General features: G+C 40.3%; 1 protein-coding gene across 1 annotated transcript in view; it reads right to left on the minus strand.

Annotated features, from left to right (window-relative positions):
* Positions 1-505: 505 nt before the first annotated feature.
* TMEM131 (transmembrane protein 131) overlaps positions 506-23570 on the minus strand; it is a 96594-nt gene continuing 73529 nt past the window's right edge. Inside the window, exons 26-40 of the mRNA XM_061998021.1 lie at positions 22496-22647; positions 21525-21667; positions 20242-20428; positions 18981-19166; positions 15413-15568; positions 14213-14814; positions 10187-10316; positions 9764-9888; positions 9454-9612; positions 8551-8725; positions 8114-8235; positions 7896-7989; positions 6653-6750; positions 5202-5365; positions 506-1574 (exon numbers count right to left, since the gene is read on the minus strand). Of these exons, the coding sequence (XP_061854005.1) occupies positions 1284-1574; positions 5202-5365; positions 6653-6750; positions 7896-7989; positions 8114-8235; positions 8551-8725; positions 9454-9612; positions 9764-9888; positions 10187-10316; positions 14213-14814; positions 15413-15568; positions 18981-19166; positions 20242-20428; positions 21525-21667; positions 22496-22647 (2784 nt within the window). The 3' untranslated portion in view covers positions 506-1283. The remainder of the gene's footprint in view (positions 1575-5201; positions 5366-6652; positions 6751-7895; positions 7990-8113; positions 8236-8550; positions 8726-9453; positions 9613-9763; positions 9889-10186; positions 10317-14212; positions 14815-15412; positions 15569-18980; positions 19167-20241; positions 20429-21524; positions 21668-22495; positions 22648-23570) is intronic.

Consider the following 23570-nt stretch of genomic DNA (forward strand, 5'->3'; position numbering starts at 1 on the left):
CGTTAATGCTTTCGTGTAATGGAAAGGGTTCATTTTAACCAGGCTTTAGCTCAGATGAATGTATGTAATCACTGGGGCTCACTTCAGTGTTAATGAAGGGAAACAGGCACCATAAAAGGGACAGATAAATCGTATCTAAAAATAGCAGAGCTCTTGTTCAGACCTGTACAGGACCAGCCTTGCAAAGGTACGGGGCTTAGCAGAAACAGCAGCAGCTGCTGCTCTGCCCCATGCTTGGAAACTTGTGTTTCCAGCAGTTTGCTCTTCAGCACATTTGAGAGTGGGTGGCACTGTGCAACCCTGAAAACAATGTCTAATTCTCTGCTTCTGCACAACCCACGCCGCTGGCTGACGAGGTTTCAGCTGCAGTGAAGTTTCTGTACCTTCCACTTCAGGCAGCAGGATTTTGGCCCGAGGGTGATCGCTGCCCTGGGGGGTGTGGGAGGGTTGATGCAGACACAAGGTTGGGAGATAGCAGGAGAAGAGAATTGACAGAGGACAGGTCTTGAAAAAAGCAGTATTTATTTTAAAGTACAACCCAAAGTTGTATCCGTTAAGAAACGCACAACGTTACCTTGTTTCTTCCACAAGTCTTGGCTGTGTGCATTTCGGTTCAACTTAAAAATGCATTCAGGTTTTACAAATGTACAAACAGCACAGAAAGTGTATTACAGTCTCATCAGAATGCTCTTACATTCAGCCATTTTGCTCTTAAGGTTTCGTTGGATTTGTTGTTGTTGTTGTTGCTTTTTTTTTCTCCTTTTTTTTACATTCTTAGAACCTGTGTTACCAAAGACAGCCTTATTTTAAAAAAATACTCTGCATTTTAGCACAAAGTGCCTTTTGATTTTAAATTAGAACTTGGAGGATAATACTGGAAAACAAAATTTAAAAACCCAAACTGGTATTCTTCTCTTTTTTTTCCCCATAAAAGTATTGCATGCCGGGGCCACCTCGGAGTTCAGATTGTTTCCTAGAGAAAGATGGCAGGTGGTAAAATAGGAAACCAGCACAATCGGTCAGATTTAGAGCCTTTATCTGTAAGTTGGGAGATTTGTGATCATACCAGGACTTTTTCAAGCTTATCTGCAATCTCACACTACCATATTGCAGGACAGACCTTAAACAAAAGGAGCAAGTGGTGAACAAAAAAGCATGAGTGGCGGGGAGGGAGGAAGGGCGGGCAAGCAATGACCAGCAAGAGCCTGAAAATGTTGGTTCAAAAGCTTGTATTCGTAATGGTGTCGTGACCCGGACAAGAGTTCTTCCCTTTACGCTTCGTTTCAGTTTTCATGAGGATAGTGTGAATTCGACCAAGGATCTGAACTTCTCCTTCCAATTGTGGGGCTCCAAATTCTCCAAGGGTTGTAGGTCTGTCCCATGTCCTCGGCGGGGTTGGCGGCGGCGGGCGGCTGGGGAGCGGCGGCGGAGGAGCTCTCGCTGCCCATGAGATCGATGCCTGGCAGCGCGTTGGCTGGAGTGGTGAAGGGAAGGCCACTGTTGAGGTTACTCGACCAAATGGAATTGCTGAATGGAGTGGTGGACCACAGGCCGCTTGGGTTGCCCAGGATTGACTGCAGGAAAAAACAAGGCTGGGTGAGTACCAGTTTGTTAACCTCTGTTTTCACCTGCTTTACAGCCCCCTCTGAAAGAAAAGCAGCAGGCGCCCTGCGGAGCACCTTCTGTCTTTGCTGCACAAGGGAGCTTTGGACAAGCTCTGCCAGAGCCCACTCTGAGGAGACATGGCGCCCAACGCATCTGGCAACTCAGTAATGTCCAATGATAGGACAAGGGAGAATGGGTACAATCTGGAACATAAGAGCTTCCAAAGAAATACAAGGACTAATTTCTTCCCTGTGAGGGTGAGGGAGCGCTGGAACAGGCTGCCCAGATGGGTTGTGGAGTCTCCTTCTCTGGCGACATTCAAAACCCACTTGGATGAGTTCCTGTGTGACCTACTCTAGGTGGTCCTGATCTGACAAAGGGTTTGGACTAGATGATCTTTCCAGGTCCCTTGCAACCCTTGAGATTCTGTGAACTGAGAGCAGGCACCTCTCAGATGTCTTCATCTGAGCCTACACGTCCCCATACCATTACTGATTTAAGCACTACTGAACACACAAGAAGCCCAAAACCTCAAGCTTAAAGCAGTTAGAATGAGGGAGATTAACATTACTGCAATCTCAAAAAACCAAGAAAACTCAAGTTATAGTGGAGGCAGCAGCAAAGTCTGCTCCTCGATCTTTTTCTGGCTGTTTGAAACCTTATCTCCCTGTACTCAGACACATCTGCTATAAATGGTACATTCTGAATGAACCTACCTGTGTTCAGCCCCACTGTGCTTCCCCAGCAAATGCTTTTTCCCTCATCCCAAATGTCTCCATACGAAGGGAGAGTGGATTGGAGGGCCAACCATTTGTCAGAGAGTTCGAGTAAGCCTGTCCTTGGCACAAGACCTCTGGAATTCTCTGACAAATGGTCATGGTGTAGATGCAGGTGTGCCGCAAGACACCTCACAAATGCATATGGGATGCATAAGACAGGTACAACAAGCCTAGAGGACGTATGCAGAAATGAACAAGGCCCAGGTTTTGTCAACTCCTGCCCACTGAAGCCCAAAGAGTAGCACGGGACAAGCAGAGGTATCTAACCCACAGTGTGGTGCAAAGGGATAACCGGAAGCAGCCAAAGATGGAGATGAGAAAGGCTGGCACAACTTTCACTCTATTATTAGCCCAGAACCTGCTACGTGTAGGCTTAACCCACTGCACGCCTCAGTGCCAACAGATTTAATGCACACAGGCTGTAAATCCGATTTGCAAATATCTGGTAAACTCCATCAATCCAAAAGGCAGCGGCTTGCTGAGCACGTGCTGCAAGGTACAAACACCCTTATGTCTGGGTTTACTGGGCAGGGATAGGACATCCCTTGCCAAGATCTCAGCCCTCTGATAAGGCACACTAAAGGTTAACAACTATTATCAGTGTACTCTGCATCTGTAGATTAAAATAGAAATCCCTTTAGAAAAACAAATGAGCTGAACTCTGAAAATGTCTTCCTTGCAGGCTTTCCTTTTCTCCTCGGGAATGAAGAAGAAAGGCTCAGTCTGATCATACTTGAAATTGGCTGGACACTAAACACGTTACACCAAAGAGTCCTCTGAGAATTTGATCCTGAGTGCTGGAGAGGAGTTTTGAGCACCTTCAGAGGTTATCCAGTCCGAAGTCATTAAGGACTCTCCAACATCACCGAGGAGTTGAGCCAAACTATGGGCACAGTTTCTTACTGTTACATAACTAGATGGTTATCATTAGGCTATACAGGTATTAGATTACTAAGTCTACAGCAGGAAACACTCATTCTGCTGCTCAGACACTAACCTTTACACACTAAAAGCCCATTCTATTTCCTCCTGTGGGCAAGAACCAGGAACTATTCCTACAGGTCCCAAAAGTGTTTGGGCGAGCCTGATAAAGGCAATTACTCTTAAAAGTGGAAGCAAGAAGGAAAGGAGGGGCAGAGTACCTTACCCTGATACTCCCTTTCAAGGCTGGCAGAGGGAGGTACAAAGTGGGTGGCAGAGTGAACTACATGCAGGGAAATGGGAGGAAAGAGGAATAGGAAATGTGGTTAGAAAGGAACCTGGGAAGAAGTACCAGCAAGGAAGCAAGGCCTGAAGGGGAGACAAGACCCAGAAGACAAATGTTATTCAGTTCTGTACTAAATGCAGTTATGCCCAAAAAAGGAAAGCAAGAAGAATAAGGACAGAGGATCAAAGTCAAATCCTCAGAAACCTTCCTGGAAAAGAGAGTAACAGAGAAGCCACTATACAAGTACCGTTTGCCAAGAATGGCTTTGTCTCTTTTCCCAGAAAGAAAAGGACAAGGCCCCGGCCTGGTACCTGCTCTCTTGTCTAACACTGAAGAGCAAGGACCAAGTTCAGTGGTAGGAATAGCCAAGTTTTTCCTGTTCTTGCTCACCATGAGCACTTGGGAAAAAAAAAGTCACTATCATTAAAAGGCTTTGAACATTTCAGTCTGTTTGCTGCTTCTGGTTTATTAAGTGATGTCCTGAACTCCAAAAATACCTTCCCCCCTGCACCAAAAGCTAAGTATTTAAGGAGACAGACTGACAGTTCTTCTATAACATTTGACTGGCTTCTGTCTTGATGCTTCCTGAAGCACGCTTCCAAATATTTTTCAGAAGTGGCCAAGAAATAGGTTAGGAGCTAGAGAGACTGTTCTGGTTGTCCTCAATCCCTCCCTCTGTCAAATGCTGAGACACCTGCCCTCCGTGTGATCAGGAAAGCAAAAACCTCTCCTTACGTAGCGTGAGGTTACAGCTGCAGCTGTAACCGCATGACAAGGGCGAGATGAGTGAGTGCATGTCTATAAGAAGCTGCGTGACCTTCTTCAGCTTCCCCTGCCTTCCCCCACTCCATCTGAACTGCTACCAGGTGAAGTAAACACTGCCTCTTACTCACTACAAAAACATCTCCACAAGACGGGACGAAGAACGATTTCAGCTGGCACCGAAAACAGCTGTTGCGGCGTAAGTTTTATTCTGACAGACAGAGAGAGGCACAGGGATGACAGATCAGTGCTACAATCTCTGTAAAAGCTGGGGTTTTCTCCTTCTTTGGCTATACTCAAGATCTCCACCAAAACTAGTCATCAGTTTCAAGGCTTGTTTAGTCCTTTAAAGGGTTTTTTTTTTCCCCCTAAGCTCAAAAGAATACATTTGAGGTCTTTTAGGTGAGGGGGCTTTGTGCCTTTTGTTAATTAGCAAGTAGGTGCACCACTGGATTCAGGAGCAGAACCAAAGTCTGAAAATTACCATGCTGGCTATTTTGCAGCTGTCCACCAAACTGGAAGTGACAGAGGCAGTGTCCAGCCATGGCACAGGAGCAGAAAGGCTCTTGAATGAATGAAATGCACTTTCCTAAGTGCTGCAAGATGCTCTTGTGAGAAACAGTTTTATGTGAAGCAATTGATGTGGCTTCATCATCCTGCCAGTCAGCAGATTAATCACCTTTCACTACAGAGAATGATGAATAAATATGTAGAACTTCCTTCGTCCTTTACTCTTCAGTTGAATTTTGTCACCCCAATTTTACAATCCTCTAAATGCAATAAAGATGGCAGATAATGGAACAGGTTTGTAACAGAAATAAAATGCTACATTTAGACTGAATACTTACTGCAGTTGTATGAGTCGGGGAACTGGAGCTTGTTGGCCAGGAGGGTACAGAATCTATAGCTGAAGGATCCCAGATGGATGATGGAACATTATTGAACTCACTCCAGTTTCTCTGAACATCCTGCCCATAAGCAGATCGAGCTAAACCAAGTTTGCTGAAAACCTCTAAAAATAAACCAAAACAGAGTACATTACTCTTCTTCTTTTTCCAAGAACCACAGCAAGCTGAAACTCTTCACAGTGATTTCCCATATTTTTCTAGCAGGTCCTGCTGCAGTGCAAGAACTGAGAGCAGAAAAGGTCACACAGCAACAGACACCTCACCTCATGTGCCCTGTGTCAGACAGCAGCTACAAAGTTGGAATCATGGTTATAGTAGGGGGAAAAAACCACAAAGAGTGACACACATTGACTGTACAATTCGGTATCAACCTATGGGGTTTGTGGTTCCTGGCATTATTTGTCTGAAAGCAGCCAGGGAACTATGTAGAAGCAGAGCAATACTGAGGGCCCTGGCAGTTCCTCATGACAAGTGGCTGGGCTGCAGGGGCCTCTGGTACCCACAGCACTCCTCCTCTGCCTGCAGCACTCCCCTCCCAGGCTACTCCTGGATGTGGCCCTGGCTCTGCTCCAGCCCACATCCCACCTGGGCTATGAGGAGAGGGCAGCACCACTGCTCCTGGGTCGCTTGGTCCTCACACACAGAACCGCTCCCAGCAAAGCCGCCGATACCAAGCATTGGCTGCAGACCCCCAGCACTTTTCAGCTGACAGCCCATTTTGCAAATGCCACGTACCAAGTTTGCTGTGCTTATCACCTTCTGCAGAAACCTTGAAAAGCACCACACCCCCTCAAACACAGGATGCAAATCTACCTGAAGTACACAGAGCATCCGTGCCCTGCAGTATAGCCTGGCCTGCATCCAGGCCATTCTCAGTAGTCACTTATGGAAAGTTTACCTAGATATTTAAATACATGAATTAATTGCTGGGTTTAGTATGCATCAGTTCATCAGGTAGCACACAAAGGAAAATAGAAGAGGAAAGCAACTTGAGGCCACCGCTTCATTTATATAGCAACAGTCTTATGCAGGCATAAAGTGTTCAGGAAACCACAGACCCGGTGGAACAGTTTTGACACCTGCAGTAAAGCTTCAGGGGCAAGGATGGAGAGGAGGAAAAATAAGAAAAAACCCAAATAACAAGAAATTTTACTTAAACTGAGAAACTTTTGAGTATTTCCAGCCCAAACAACACTCTGAAGAGTTTCCACTAACTCTCTCTGGGCTGAAACACAGAGCACACTGCTGAATTTTAACAAGTTTTCCTATGTAGTGATCCTTTTTGGGGGCAGGGATGGGAACACTATATGTACTTAGACCAGTGGAACTGAGGCACACAATTTCTTTACCTATAACTGAATACAGAAAAACATTTGAAACCCAAAACTCACCTCCAGTTAAGTTAAAAGAATGTCCAAACGCAGAGAATGAGTTGAGAGGCGTGAAGTCGGGACTGCTGGGATTGCTGATAGGGCTCCACAAACCCGAACTAAACAGTGTAGAGTCGTGGGAAAGCAACACACAGCTCATTAACACAGCACTACCCATAATATTAACTTACTGATCAATACACAAATGTATACATACAAATGTGTGTACGTGTATTTAACTATATACATATTTAATCATAAAGGTCTTTTCCAAAGGGAACAATTCTAAGATAATCAAGTCCAACCACTGACCTCACACTGCCAAGCCCACCACTAAACCATGTCACTCATCAGCTTGTTTTTGATTTAACCAAACATTTCAGTGAAATACCATTTCCCTGGGTATACACCCAACCTGGAGCAGCACACTGCTACAGACATAACACTCTTTAAACTATAGGCTGAGCTCCAACACAAACTTGAGATTAGCACATCTGATCAGTTTTTCAGAAAACTAAAAAGGGTCCAAGTCATAGCATGGGGGTTTTTGTGACAAGCAGACAAAATTTAGAACCACTCAGAAGGAATACAAACACTCACACTCCAGCTTGTGAGCAAACGTTTTGAAAATACAGATGAGTTACCTGGAACCAGTGATAAACATTGACTAAAACACACCTCCCCCATCCAACCTTGCTCAGACAAGCAATTCCTTTGCATACTGAAACTTGGATTCAGTCTCTTTCCCGTTTCAGAAAGGTTACCAGACACTCACTGCTTTTTACAACTGAGACAGGTGGGCACTGCCAAAACCTGTCAGAAAAGCCAACGTGCCTTGGGGAACATGACTGAGCACAGCTCATCTGCCCCTACTCATAATGCAGAGCCCAGTGATCATTCTGATCTCAGTGTTACAATCAGGAGTGAAAGATATTGCTGTACAGCAAGACATTCCACCTGTAAATGATTTCAAGTGACCATGGCTCACACTCCTTCATACTTAATGGGTCAAGTTGATTTCTCATTGTTTGGACGCCTGGGGGACACAAGATTGTTGAGTTACTTGGAATCCTTCTCTCTACTTTTGAGTCACTCCTATTTCTGGGTTGGGTTTTTTTTTTTGCAAAGTGAGAGACACTGTGTTCAGACTTTAAAAGAAAAAAGAACCAGAATGAACTCTGTCACTGCCTTCAAAATGCCATCAGTAGCTTACAATCTTCTTTTCTAGGGTCCTACGCATTTGCCTGGAAAATGTAAAAATTACCTGTCAGAGCCATCACTGTCAACTGTGTGGGAAACGCTGATATTGCTGGAAACATCTGTCTTGCTCGGAGAAACCTTTGGTAAGCCACTGCCACCTGCAAGATTTTATATATATATATATATGTAAAAAAAGAAAGAGTAAAATACAAAAAATAAGAAAATAACAGAATATTCAGGAACTATTAAGAAATGTTTAGAACTCCAAATTGGTTCTAGTACCTGGGCTCTTGTCATAACCTGCAGCTACAGCAGCAAAAGTGGGGTTACCATTCCTGCCTGGAAGAGAAGCTGCCTTTGCCAGCTTATGTTTGGTACCACTGGGCTGCTTGCCTTTCGTTTCACTTAAAGAAGAAAGGAAAAAAAAAGCCAGAGTTAGTGTTTTCAACTTCAGCAGTTTGATGAAAAAAGCAGCAATTTAAACTATGAAAGTGTAAGAAGAACTCAACAGTTCATGTAATTGTACATTTTTTCCAATTTACCAAGTTGTAAGAAACCCCAGAAAAATATAAAGAGCACGGTAAGATATGCAAAAAAGCAGTTTCCATGGGAAGAGGAAACGGGTCGAAGAAAAGGGAGATGGAGCGCACGAAGCACATGGCTTCCACAAGCATCCTGTGCTTGGGAAGCCAGTAGGAGGGGTGCAGATTTGGACTCACCTGCTGCAGTTGCTGTTCACGATGCTGCTGTAAGTGCCTCCTCTTGGTCCAAAAGCAAACGTTGTAGGAGGGGGAGGAGGAGACGGAGAGGCGGGTGTCGGCGAGGGCTGTCGCTGTTTCAGGAAAGCATCTGCGTTCATAGTTTGTAAAGACAGTTTGTACAAGTTGTCTGTAGCTATAAAGAGAAACACAAAATATCTTCCTGTGGTATTTACATTACAACAAAGGCTTCTCAAGCTTCTGCCTGTTCCAACTGAGGAATTATGACGAAGGCTGTCCTCAGTGATCAAAGAAGTAGCCCCTTCTCTGTATTCACCTACAATATTCACGTTCACTGCTTATTTTCAGAGAGACTGTATTGCAATAAAAGCACCAAGACAAACTGCTTTGTACAGAGAAAGAACCTTTCTAAGGGAGCATTGTGGAGAGGGATGCAATCAAGAGGAAGGTGACCAGGTTCCTGCAGGGGACTTAGAACGAAATCAAAACGCTTTTAATAGTGCCCCACACTAACCACTGCACTAAGGCATTTTCACTGTTCCCTCTCAAGGCCAAACCATTTAATTACTTTCACCTTTGGCTGCAACAGACTTGATAATGCAAAACCCCATGTGCCCTAGAAAATACATATTGTCTTTGAGTATAATTCTCATTTCCTCAACTTTCTCAGCAGCTTCTGAATCCCGTTCATAGTTGAAGAACTGTGGAATGCCTCATGTTCTGCCCACATGGTTTTAAAACCTCCCGAATTGTAGCAGGTGCTATCACAGAGGCCTACAACAGAAAACTGGAGCACAACTATACAAGGAACAAAAAGACAGGAATATCTACAAAACAGTCTAAGTCTGCATATGGATATTCCCTGCAGAGTAATAATTTTGTCATCCTCTAGCAATTACTTACAGCTGCCAGATTTGTGAAGTGGCACAGAGTCCCACTCTGGTCGAGGAGAATCCTTTTCCCCTTCTGAGCTGCTGGTGTTTCCTAGCTCCTGTCCAGAACCACTGGGGAGAAATTTTGCTAATACTGATGGCCTGCTCTCCATTAATTTACTGTTTGGACCTATTAAAAGAACAAAAGCAAGTCCACAGATAGTAAACTGAAGAGCTTTCTCTGCACATCAGACTTCAAATTAAGCACTCAAGAGGGGTTACAAAAAAAAAAACCAGGAACAAAATTCCCATGGTGTTTATAAAAAACAGCCTCACACTACCTCTTGTTTTAGGGAGGTTTCTTGATTTAGATCCATTCGTCAAAAGGTGCTGTGTGGAGATCTTGGATGGAAAGGTCTTGCGTGGCTTGTTTTCCAGTGAAGGAGTATAAGACAATTCCAAGGAACTAAATAAAAAGAGATCCATTTATTTTTAAGCTCTCTGAATGGCTGAAGATTTTATATATGTGTGTTTGTATACATATATATCTATATATCTATCTATATCTATATGTATGTGCCATTCAGTCTTAGAAAAGCCTGGTCTCCTGTAGTTTTCTTATGTCAAATTTGTGTTCATTTTCAAAGCTATTCATATGCAGAGCTTTGTATTTCTCTCCCATATGCATCTCCACCCTTCCTGGCCTCAGCTCATTTTCTACCCGCACTGCTCCACACATTCACCTCCTGGAAGGGCTCACTCACCTTCCAAGAGCAGCTTTCATGCTGGAGGAATCCTTCAGTTCATCCTCTTGTTGCTTTCCTTTCCCTCTTCTGTCCTTTTCTTCTCGCTTCTTCTGAAGCTTAGCCTTGCGCTGAAGTGTTTTCCCTTTCCCTAGGGGGACAAGGATGCTTCAGATTCTCAGCAACAGCAGTCTGAGATGGACTATTCACTTCATTTTGGAGGCTAACCCACACGATTAAGCCTCTGAAGTTCATAGTCTCTTATGATACACCAACAATTTACAGCCACTTCACACCAAATGTGAGCAATAGCATCAAACCCGAAGAACTCCATTGTCTCCATTGTCACAGTAACACTTCTGAGCCCCACCTCCATTGCCTTGCTGTAGTCAGTGGGCACTCAGCTACCTATAGTTCTTCTCTGTTCTGTTCCTGGCATTCCTCTTCGACACCTTAAAATCCAACTTGACTGTCTCACCTTATAAGACTAGATTTAAACATGAACTTTAGAAGACGGTACAAACTTTAGCATCTGAACAAATGAAATGGATAGCATGCTTGTCACTTAAAAGAAACCTAAGCAAAAAACTTGCAGTTAAGACTGGAGTGGATGAGAAAAATCAGTAACAGTATTTCTCAGGCAGAGATGTAAAAAACCCAATCCCCAAAATCTGAAAAGCTCACTCCCAAGTACACTTTCTCCCCTTGACATATTTTATTCTACTCTAAGAGGAATGACTAAGCTGACTGTAAAATAGATTGGCTTGACACATTAAAGGTGTTACTGCATCTCCAAGTAGGGAAAACAATGCGTTAAACACTCCAGGAGATGTTTAATCCATTTTCTTGAAGTAATCCACATATAAATAAATAATGCTACTTGAACAATTGTTCACGTTTTTCCTGCAACTTCTGCAGGTTAACTGAAATGTGGCATAGTATAAGTTCAATATGTAGAGATTTAAGAACCTTCAAAATCATACCAGAAGTCCTGGCTTGCAAAACAGGCAAGATTTTTACTCCCCAAGAGCCTACATAAACAATAAATACCGAGGAACCTGCACCTGTGTGGAGTCATCGCTATTTTACTATCACTGCTTGTTACTATCTTGCAGAATAACAGCATTCATAATATTCTTGTCTTTCATTAGATGGAAAAGATGCCTTCACCAATAAGATTATTCTCAGATCCTGCCCTTCAGATTAGGCACTCACATTTATAAGCCACACAGTGCCTGTATACAACTTCCAAGGCAGATTCAATAGTTCACTCGAGTAAAGACTCAATTAACCTGTGCTGAATAAGTGGCTTCGGCACCTAGTGGGATTTGTAGCAGCTCAAGTCAGAATTGAGTCTGGAAGCAGGATGACAGCTGTCATATTTCATTTGGAAAAGTGTTCCTCAGGGAAAGTTTGTATCAAAAGCTAAATTTGTCTTCAGTATCTTTGCAAATACCACACATGTATCAAAGGTGCCTTCAAACATGTTTTTTTTCAGACTTCATTTCAAGGTTTTCAGTATTCAAAACGATAACAAATATTGGAGAGAGAATATTGGGTTTGGTATAAATGCCAATAGAAGTGTAAATAAAAGCAGACTTTTGCAGGGAAGTTTTCTAGAGGTCAGCTTATTGGGGGTATTGTGGTTTAACCTCAGAAGGCCCCATTCTAAGACTTGCTTCCAATTTAGTCTACATTCGGACTTGCTGAGCAGTTTCATGTTCACCATTAAAAAATCTATTCAAAATGTTATCATGGCATTAAAATGAAATGTAAAGCTGCTGTTTAACAGAAATCTGATGTAGCTTCTGAAGCAGTCTGCTAGGACCCAAGTATTAGGAAACTGAAATGGAAGACTGTAAAGGTGGAAATCCTGCACAGAACGTTATGCCAGACAGTTTTAGTTCAGAAGCTGCTGCTTTGTGACTAGTTCTAGCAATTTAATCTACAAACAACTATCACTGTGTGTATCCAGATTCAGGCAGATAATGGAACTTCTCCTCTGGCTCTACATTTTTCAAGAGGGCAAATGGAAATGGGCAAGTTTTATTTGCTGCGCTGAGTTTTTGTGAGTCAAGTTATGGTATGAAGACAACGTTGGGTTGTTTTTCTTTTTATAAATCTTGTTCAAAAAGAAGTCTATATGCACAAATCTGACTTATTGATGATAAAATGGTCAAGATAACTGGATTGCAAGGTGTAATGTTTGTAATCTATTTTGCAATAGATTATCTGTTTAAATGTTCAGTATATCACCATGCCAGTGCACAAATGATGCAAAGCCTCTAAAACAGGAGGAAAAACGTGAATTTATCCGACTCAATGTGTAATCAAAAAGAAAGTTAAAAAACAGGAAAGTAATGCCAAAAAGATGGAACCTCTGCTGGTGATTAAGAACTAAGTATTTTATCATTGTTTAAATAGCTTTTGAAGTTGATAGATAAACCAACAGAAGCACTCATCTCAAGAAAATGCACTTAAATATAGTTGAAAAAATGTAGTGAAAGGTTTATCAACACTTAGGAGAAGCTATTTGCCATAGCAAACTCCCTGTACATACACTTCTAGAAGTTGCTATAGGTACAGAAACGTTAATATGGGCACGCCACATTATCTGGATCAGCAGTATGCTTTTGAATCCCAACTCGGTGGTTCCCACATGCTGTGTAGCAGCTGTATCACACAGCAGTACTGAAGTGCGAGAGATGGCTTCTTTTTAGATTGAACTACAAATGGCAGAGGCACTTCAAAAGCACTCCCAGCCCTTTCAGGTATTCAGTACATGGACTGGATCAGTCCACCATAAATCCATTCAGGCACACCTCATGAGGATGCTGCATTATCACTACCAGGCTTTTCGCTTTTCAGAGCTCTAATACCACTCTGTTCGCTAACAGAGATGCTGCCCACAAAGCCTAACTACAATCATGTCCTTTGCTGGAGTACCATCAACCACATCCTCTTGTCTAAACTAAACCAAAACAGCCCAGAAATAACATGGCATACTTCAGCAGGACCACAAAACTTCTCATCACTTCAGTCTCCACTGTGAAAGTCCAAATGCACCATCACATCCACTCTGAACTAATTAAGAACTTTCTGCTCATTGCTGCTCAACAAAGTCAAGATCTTTTCTTTGGTGATACATGACCACGCTGATACTTCAGGATTTATACACCTTCCCATCATTCATTTTCTACATTTTATCTCTAATAAGCAACACAGGTTGTGTATAACATTGTTGCTAGAATGAAAGTGAAGAAATAATTTAAAAATAAACCAGATTAAATTTATAACCACAAAACTCTGGGACACATTTGAAACGGCTAACACAAAACCTCTAACAAAGCACATACAAGGAAAAAAATTGACAGTTTTTTGAAGTTTGAATGTATCTAATGTATGAAGTTTGACATATTATTTTAAGCAGTAGACAACTGAAAAGTTGCAGAAACAATTCAAACTCATGCAAAGATTAATTCAACTTATAAACACAAGTACCATATATTAATTTGCTGATCACCTGTCGTCAAGGACCTTCTACAACTGCAAGCTTGGGCATGAACAATTATATTCCCAAACAATACCACAAGGGTTTATCCATCTCTCTCTTCCCATTTCAGTTTTCATAATACACTAGGAAAACTTCCTTCTCCTTTCCTCAATCCCCAGCCCCAAATACAAATGATAGAAGTGGGAGGGATTTATGCTAACCCATAAAAGGAGTTGCTAAAGGAGTAGCAACCAAAAGCATTTTTCTTCTTCAGAGGGTTGGATGTCTAAATGCTCACACCCAAATGTGTTCACCCAAATATGTTCCAAATGTTTTGCAGCAAAAACCACAACGTAGCACTGCACAGAGAACTTCACTGCCACGAAATGAATAAAGGAAGTGTTAAGACAGTCACATACAGCAGGGTAGGGAACAGCTGAGAAGCGATCACTTTTCACACTATGAAAACATGACCTTTGCAGTTGATTAAATCTTTTTCTATGGCTTACATAATGAATCATCGTGATAAAAACAGCACAGCAGAACTGTATTACCTTTGTTTTTTGCTAGTGGAGATGGGGGCTGTTCTGTAAACACATCTGGGGAAGGGGATTCTGGGTGGTCAAAGTCTTTTTCCATAGTTTCTATGAGCCCGGTGAGATCTGAATCCTCTGAGCTGTGCCTTCTGCTGCTGGCACATTCGCCATGAGGTGGGCTGAGAAGCGGTAGCTGTGGCAAAGTACTTTCAGTCTGTTGCTCTTGCTGCTGGGGCCCAGATGCTGGGGGCTGCTGGAGGGGCTGCTCTGCCAAAGCTGGGGCCTGCTGCTGCTGCTGTGGCGGTTGCTGGTTCTGCCTCGTCCCCTTGGCTCTCTTGCCCACGGCATGAGTCTGAACTGTGGCACCTGAATCCAAGGTAAAGGGGCCCGTTCTGTTCATGGACTGCACGGAAGCTGCTTGTGCTGAAGTCCTATTAGGTATGCTTGAACTGGTTTTGGATTTGATGTTGTCAACATCAGGTGCGTTTCTATTGCTGTGAAGGTGTGTTGTTGCATTGCATTGTTTGTGATTCCCTGCACTGGATCGTGAAGACGAACTGCCTGCTCCATAGATCCCTCTGGATGAACTGTGACTGGAATCTGATCCAAGCGCATTCAAGCTGGAAGAACAACAAGTGCTCAAATATACTCTACAATGTTTCCATTCTTACACATGAGAAAAGAATCACTGTGTCCAAAAGAATCCTTGAACCACGCTGTTCTTGGCATATAATCATAAAAAATGCCTTAAACTTGTATGACAAGTCAGTATTCTTTATCATTTCCTTTTCACTCACTCACTATACATATGATTAAAAAGACAGTAAATGACAGTCAATATGTATATGTTGAAGAGAACACTGAAAAGGAGATCTTCTTCTGACTTAAGACACTGAAAACAGGATCTTCTGGCCTGCAATTTTTCTGCAGTCTATACCTTTCATCTTCCAGAATATTTACAGGAAACTTGACAGCGTTCGGTTCTGGTTGGGTTCTTTTCTTCCTTTCTTTTTTTCCAAAAGATGAATATTCCTCACAATCACAAAATCCATCTTATTATCCAAGCTATCTTTTAATAAGTAACTGAGAGGATCTTTATCCATTCACCTGTTCTACAGATTGGTACTACTTTCTTACTGGCCTTAAAACTAATCAAGGTGGCGAGAGGGGGAGAAGGGAAGAGAAAATATTCCTCAAAACCCCTAAACATACACTTACTTTCCATCAGATGAAATTCCAGATATTCTGAGATCAAGTGGTCTTCCCATATCAAATGCAGGGTTTGAGGTCTCAAACAACAGGTGTCTCCTAAATGGCTCCCAAATTCCTTGAGCTTCTAGATAGGCCGTTCCAATTACCAAGAGGAAGAGTACACTGCAGAGAAGTGAGCCAGTGGTTTAAGTATTTCTGAGCATTGTAAGGTTAAGGAATCTAATACAAGACAAAAAGTCTTTATCTTGTGCTGAAAAGCTGAAAATTACATCCAAACGGCTACTTTGATAGAAACATTAAATACACTAGTCTAGCATGATATAAACACCACTAACACTGAGAATGGAAGAGGCACAAGTCTGACACACAATTACCAAGAATTTTAATCCAAAAGAAAAAGATATACAATCAAAATATTAAAATGGCATCCAAATGGTCAGCAGCTTTCACAGCTCCTTGGTACAATTCCATTTCAAAACCACAGACCCACTGCATAGAATTGTATTGCTGCTCAGACAAGTAAATTTTAAGAGCATTATTTCAAGTTTTACAACTACCTGCTTCTGCTGTGATACTGTGTTTAGAAGTCCTCTGCTTACATAATGCACTGCAGTGAACTATATATTTGAATGAAGCAGGAAAACTACTGCAGAGACCTTCACCACACTGCTATTGATTTAATCTTCTAATAGGTGGGAGTTTTGGGAGGAGGAGACACAATAACCATGACTAAAGCTTTCCTTGCCTATGACCTTAGAAATTTTATGAAAGAACTTTAAATTAGCTATTGAATTAGTTTCTGTTCTTCCCCCTGTTCCGACTGCCAGTTTTTCTAAGACAAATGTATGAAAATCAGCACCAATTCACATAAAAAGATGAGATCCCCCTTGCTTAATTTTAGCTAAATGAATCTAGTCTAGGTATCATCTTCTAATTTTCAACTCTCCTGAAAAACACAAGCAACTCTGGAGACAAGTCGGCTGTTGGTAACTGGTTATCAGTGCTTTTTTCCCTGCCTCAGGGATTAAAAAGGATTCTAGATGCATAACCAGATATTAGAAAGTAGGAAAGACAATTTTCATCCAAGATGTTAACAAGAGACAGAAAAGTTGAAGAAATGGGGTAATTTTTCAGACAAGCTTACACAAGACAGATATTCAAATGAGTAATGCTTGCCTTGGGTGCTGTGCCATCAAAAATGGAATTACCTCTGGGTTGTAATCTCTTTCACTTGTTAATTGTAACCCATTATACTGCGGGAAAGCTTCAGAGACTGATACCAACAAGAGTATCACCACATCTCTATCATCATAGCACCACAAAAACTCGGGATGGAGTAACACAGTGTTTTGATGGGCTGAGTGCATTCTTCTCCTTCAGTCCCACAGCAATCCCCTCGCAGTATCAATGCTGGGCTGCAGAGAGGATGTACAGGGGAGGCTGGAACAAAGGTCACCTTGAGGACTTCTCCTCTGCCACTCTCTGGGTCAGGCCTCTACGTAAGCCAACTTTGGTAACACCACTTTTGAAATGAAAGTCAGAACAGATTTTGTTCTGTGGTCTTTTTAACTGCATTTTCTGGTTTGGTGTGGTGGTAGTGGCAGCAGTGGTGGTTTAAGTTTTTATATTTAAACAAAAGTTGTTATTGGAAAAAAAAGAAAACTATAACTAGCCTGAAGTGTTCATGTAATTTAAATTACAAAGCCCATTCCTGTGAGGAACACCGCATAGTGAGGGAGTTACACGATCTAGACATCTTGGTACATCCCTGTTTCCCCTCACTGTTTTATCCTGGAGCACACACATGCTTATCACAAAAAGGACTGGCTCTTTTGTTGTGTTTGCACATAGTCTATCAAGTTGAACTTTGAGCCAGAAGTATGGTAACAATCTAAACCAATAGTGATTTAAGGGATTTAGAGAATAAACACTACCTTATCAAATAAAAAAGATGAACTAGACAAACTCCTAGTTGCTCATGCCTAGAAATTACAGATATAGCTTTGCAACAACATAGAGGTATTGTTTTAGTGGCAAATAGCAAACCCCTACATGACAGCATACTAAAAGTTAGAGGCTGGCTGCCTCTAACAGGATCCTTGGAATATTATGAAATGGTTACATTAGGACTCTTCTCTAGTTTGCTGCTAAGAAGGGGTCTTTGTACTTGTAAGAAAAAAAGACAGAGGGGAAAAAATTAGTGTTCTGTATTTTTTTGTAAAGCCTAATTAACAAATACAGTACATGTAAAATTACCCACACAAACTACTCTTACAAGCTGACAAGCATTATTCACTCTGTCAAAGTAAAGAGAAACTCAGCTTATAAATGTCTAGCAAATATACAGAAAAAACCCACTTAAGTACTTATTCAGCACTTTCCTAAGTAATGCAGTGATAGTCAAGAGACAAAAGTCCTTAACTGACAGAAATTTTGCTGTTACTTCGGAAAATGCCATTTTCTAAGTAATACTGCATTACTTAGGAAAGTGAAGAGTCAAAAAAGAAAATGAAATAGACTAACTTTATCTTCTGCATTTCTTTTATCAATCCCTAGAAGAAAAGACAGCCTGGACGAACATTTATGCAATGAAGCACAGCAAACTGGAAGAGCCACTATCTTAAAATGAAAAAAAAAAAAAGCAGGAATATGACATATTTGTGATAATGCTTTGGATTTGCAGCACACAGAAACACCACTTATAGAGAGACATCTATAGCAGCAATCTATCTCATGCTAAGATTAGAAGCTTAACACTAATGAAAAAGGAAAACAGCATGTGTTGTTACTGATAAATAACAGCTTATACTTGTAGGCTTCTATGCTTTGGTTTTCTCAGTGTGGGAAAGTCTCACATCCAAGAGATGAGCAGGGACACATTGTTTATGAGCTTGGATTTCAAACAAACTAAGATAGACAAAGGTTAGGCTAAGAAAACACAGTGAAAATTTCAACTCATATTTCAACTAGCTGTAGCTAACACACATCCTTTTGCTGAGAAAAAAGTGCATTAATATGCTACTACGTAACCTCTGAGTGTGCAGCATTGCAAACAATGCCCTTCAGCTTCTCAGAAATCCCATTATTAGTATCACCAGCTGTCTGTCACATACAAGCGGCAGCACAGTGAAATTCATCCATGGCATCTGCTAAGCTCATTACAGTCACTGCCTCATATCTCTCTAAAGCAAAATACTTCAGAAGGATGCTTAAATTTCTATGGGAATTCATGGTTAACAGTGCTTTAATACCTAATATGATTCAAGTTTGGCTTCATTATTTATCCAAACCTACACATTACCAGGGTTAACAGGAGTCTGTATCTCAAGGAAATAGGCCAAAGAACTATATTATTTTGTTCTCAGTTTGAAATTCAGTATCCCTCAGCCTTAAACTGTTCACACTCAATCCCTAGCAGCATTTATTAATTTGTTCCCCTTTTCCACTTCATTTTACAGCAATCACAGCATGCACTGAATACATATAATACTTCTCTCCAAGCTGTATTCAAGCGATGGCAGCTCGTGTACACACACCCCCCCCTCCCCAGTAAGAACAAATATATACACACTACCTCATTATTCCTGAGATGATTATGTACAGTGCCAGTTCCCAGTTGGGCCTGGGTAGTGCTTCTGCGCATGTTGCTAACATGTGATACGGAAGGGATGTGTTCAAGATAAATATAAATTCAGAGCCTCCTGCAGTGATGAATTTTAATTCACGTATTACTCTGGAAGCAGTGAAATCAGGTGTAAACCTGGAAGTGAAGTGCATTAGAATGTTTCACTTGAACAACACAAAAGTTTGAGGTAAATTATTCACAAATTAAAAACCCAAACCAAACTCAAAAATCCTGACAAGCAAAAAAACCAACTCCACTATTTATAACAAATAGCCTTAGTAGTCCAACTAATAATCACTCATGCAAATAGCCTAAAAATACTTGTAAGTACCTTTCAAATACCTCAAAAGATGTCTTTGACTAAGTTCATAAACACCAATGCTTAATGTATCTGATACTAGATTACCTTTTATATACTATATGAAGATATATTATAACTGAAATTAAGTTTTGATGAAATTTGAAGAAAGTTATGAACGCTGAAAAAAACCCAACCCAACAGTTGTAAGCAATACAACCAACTATTATGTGAGCTAGGAAGTTTTAAATGCTTTAAGTCATCAATATCTTTTCATAAACATTCCCACTATGTTCCCATCACAAACACTTTTTGCTGCCTGTTGCCTGTAATCTCATACATCCTCCTACAGAACAAAAGCACCTTCTGAACTTTTTAGATACTATATTCTGAACAGTTGGATGTGAAGTCAACTGTGGTAAAAGATCAGTCTTTGACGCAGAGATCTTTTATAATAAAAACTGACAGAATTAAACAATCACTAGTATTAAGGCAGCAGACAAAACATTCAGAGCAAAAATGCTGTGCATTATTACGATAATCTTTGGTCTAAAGGCTCTTTTCTATATACTGCAATGCACCAAAAACATATACAAATCTACTTCTCATGTATTTTCAGAAATAAAATGAAGGAAATGTATTTAAAAAAAAATCATTTAGAAACACTATTCCAACTCAGTAAATTATACTTACTGGATAGTAATAAATGTAATACTACAGTCAGTCATAAAAACCTGAAGTAATTTAAAAATCAAATAGTGTTTGCAAGAAGAGAGAAAAATCTTTGTATTACAAAAACCCCAAACACTCAGAGCTTAAGTAAAAACCTCAGAATTTAACCAACAAGAGCTTTCCTCTAAAACAGAATTTCTAATGTTAAGACTCCATTTAGATGTAAGAAAAGTCACTTACAATATGACAATGTCTTTAGAGGCATTGGCACTTAGTGCAAACTCATGACAGTTAACTACTTTAAATCCATATCCTTCACATGTATAGCCACTGATTTCCATAGTTTTCACATTAATCTGGAGCTGCCCTGTATTTTCCACTTTAAATGTTCTTCTCAGTGTGAAATTTGGTTCTCTGTATTTCATTTCTAGAAACAAACAGTAGAGTGGTTAGTATTATGCTTGAACAAATACCCTTCACTATGTTTATATTCTAAGGTAGAAGAGACTTCTGTCAGTATTACAGCACAAAATGAGACTAGTGAAGCCCATAGAAATCTTTATGTAACCTACAAAACCAGATCTTTGACGCCAGATCCTCACCACTGTCAAGATAGGGCACTTGTATAATTCCAGAGAATTATACAAGAGAATTCCAGAAAAACCACAACCCCCTAAACCTCTGATAGTGCTGCTGCCTCACAAAAATTCACCTAAGCTGCAAAAGCTCTTTGATGTACTGCTTACTGTTGTGGTATTCTGTGAGAACTCCCAGTGTGACGAGAGCTTGTAAGCTTGTGTCTTAAAACATAAAATCCATGGCTGAGCTATACATCTTAATAGCCAAGAAAAAGTCCCTAAACCACACCATGTTAGAGGCAATGACTAAGCTTTACTTGCAGTTTCCTTACTCATCCCTCAGAAAAGGCAAAATAAACTCAGATAATTAACATGGGACCTCACAAATATGTCTGGAAATCTGCAAAAGTACCAAAGCAGATTTTAATATCAGATACAGTTAAACCTCTTTTACAAGTTCCTTTGGTAATACAGGTACTCTTAACTCTCCTCCCAGAAGCAAGCCTGGGGCCATACAGTAGAAAACCTCTGACCCCAGAGAAGGAGCTGGGCTGGGATTTAATTTTCACCGTGGAACAGACCCTACTTCTTTTCCCCTGTTGGCTATGTGCATATAGATTCTGAAGATGTGATCAAAAAAAACCAAAACAAAACAGAAAGTTTCACTTGTGATCCAACTTGACTTACAAATCTAGGAACTAGGTATTATCCTAGTAACTGTACTAGGACCTTGTAGTGGATGAAGGGCTTCTGTTCCCTCTTTCTTAATTTTCATGTTAAAATGAAAGAGGTAAAATATTTAATTCTCTGCCTAAATCAAAAAGCAATTTTAATGTATTTAAAGGAATTAAAACTTAGAACAGAGGAAAAAAATATTTCCACACATTTCTAGTTGTAACATGTAATTTCTTTTTTGTTCAGCACAGTAGCTCACATAGTACTCACTTTCTGAACAATCTTTTAATAATGCTTCTGTGATTTTAAAGCGTAAAGAACTTCCTGGACCAGGAGGTTTGCCTGCAACCTTCAAGCTCTCGGTCGTTCCTTGTCCTTGTACCATTATGGCATCTATTACAGTCAAATTATTTCTGTGCACAAAGAAAAAGGAGAAACATTCATGTAGTCTATTGCTCTTGCAAGCTTCTCTAGAGACTATAAAGTTACATCCCAGATTTAGAGGACAGCAATATAAGGTAGTTCTAGAGATAATTCCCCACACAGTAAAGAGTGGGGTATCGGGCGTAGTGTTTGCAAGACAAAAACCTCCAATGAGGTACTCTTTATATTTTATCATAGAATCACAAAATCATAGAATGGTAGGGGTTGGAAGGGACCTTTAGAGATCATCTAGTCCAATCCCCCTGCAGAAGCAGGTTCACCTAGATCAGGTCGCATACGAACACGTCCAGGCGGGCCTTAAAGACCTCCAAGGAAGGAGACTCCACAACCCCTCTGGGCAGCCTGTGCCAGGTCTCCCTCACCTGAACAGTGAAATAGTTTTTTCTTATATTTAAGTGGAACTTTTTGTGTTCCATCATATTAATGTCTCATGTCTGATACAAAAAATGAAATCGTTATTCAAACAGAGGTCTTTACTAGAAGGACTGAATTTGCATTGCAGCTTGATGTTGCAAATGGTACCTATAACCAGAGTCCTTACCTTCAAGATAGTGTAGTATCTATTGAAGAATTCAAGTCTCCAAGTATAAGAGTGGATTATATATTTATATTAGAAAGTATGTACTGAATACAATTTAACTACTGTAAAATATATGACAATTACATTTCAATTAAATCTTCCTCCAAACACATATGATTTGACAATTCCGCTTGGAAAAGCAACAGTTTCTTCTCGGCAACTGATCAGCTTAGATAGAAATAAAAAATTTCACACATTTCAGAAATATCTATCATACCTGATAACAATTAATGATGAAATGGTTTTATTGAGAAGTGGAGTGAACTTTACTTTGACGGACTTTCTCTCACCAGGCTTTAATACTAGGCTTAAAAATGAATGACGAGCCATGCCCTTTGTAAGTCCTACAGGGCTCTGTAGTGGCTGGACCTTACGAGAGTGGGGAGAAAGTAACACTTATAAAAACAAGAAATTTTCACACGTATTTGGTAGAAATTCTACTATTTTATCTAGAAAATTGGTCTTGTCATAAAGAAGCATGCTAGTCAATAACGTAGTTTTTAAGCAGAAGGTCTAACAGCACAAGAATTCCTGTACTTATTAGTAAACCATCTGTGTTTATTAAGAAGCAGAAGAACTGAGCAAGACCAAAATGAGATAAACTATACATATGTAGATTCATAAAGCCCTAGAAGACAGAGTTCATTTTTTTTAAATGTATATTTGAAACACCAAATTAGCATTAAACCATTATGTAACATTTTCTACCCTCAAAATGTTGAATTATTAAAACATTTTAGAACACTGGTTTTCCTAAGTGAAACAAAAAAAGGGAAAAGGCAAATTTAAAATGGACAGTCTACCGAAAAACAGTGTATTTTGCAAAGTTTGCCTTTAGATATATGCAAGCATCAAATTGCTAACCTAAATCTTACTTCAAATGAAGGAGAAAAGTGCATGTACTGGATAAGAAAATAAATTATTCAGGATGTGGCATGCTGTATGTGACAAACCACACACTTAAGAGCTGTCCATGTGACTAAAATAATTTAAAATAAAGAACAAAGCACTGGAAAGCTCAATATTTTGCTAATTTTAGAACTACAATAATCCTCTATCAGTAATAGAATGAATAAATGTAGTTTGCCTGTAACATCTGCAATCCTGTTATAATGTAAGCACACAGAAAAAGTGTCATTTTAATTGTTACATTTGAAGAAATACTTTTCCTGATTCCCTGAAAATATCCAGCATAAGCATCACATTTTTTACATATACTAAAAACAAAATTCAAAGACCTGTACAACACAACTCCTATTAAAACCTTAAAATACTCAAATTTAAAAATCAAA

The sequence above is a fragment of the Colius striatus genome, chromosome 1, assembly GCF_028858725.1.
Source record: "Colius striatus isolate bColStr4 chromosome 1, bColStr4.1.hap1, whole genome shotgun sequence".
Taxonomy (NCBI): Eukaryota; Metazoa; Chordata; class Aves; order Coliiformes; family Coliidae; genus Colius; species Colius striatus.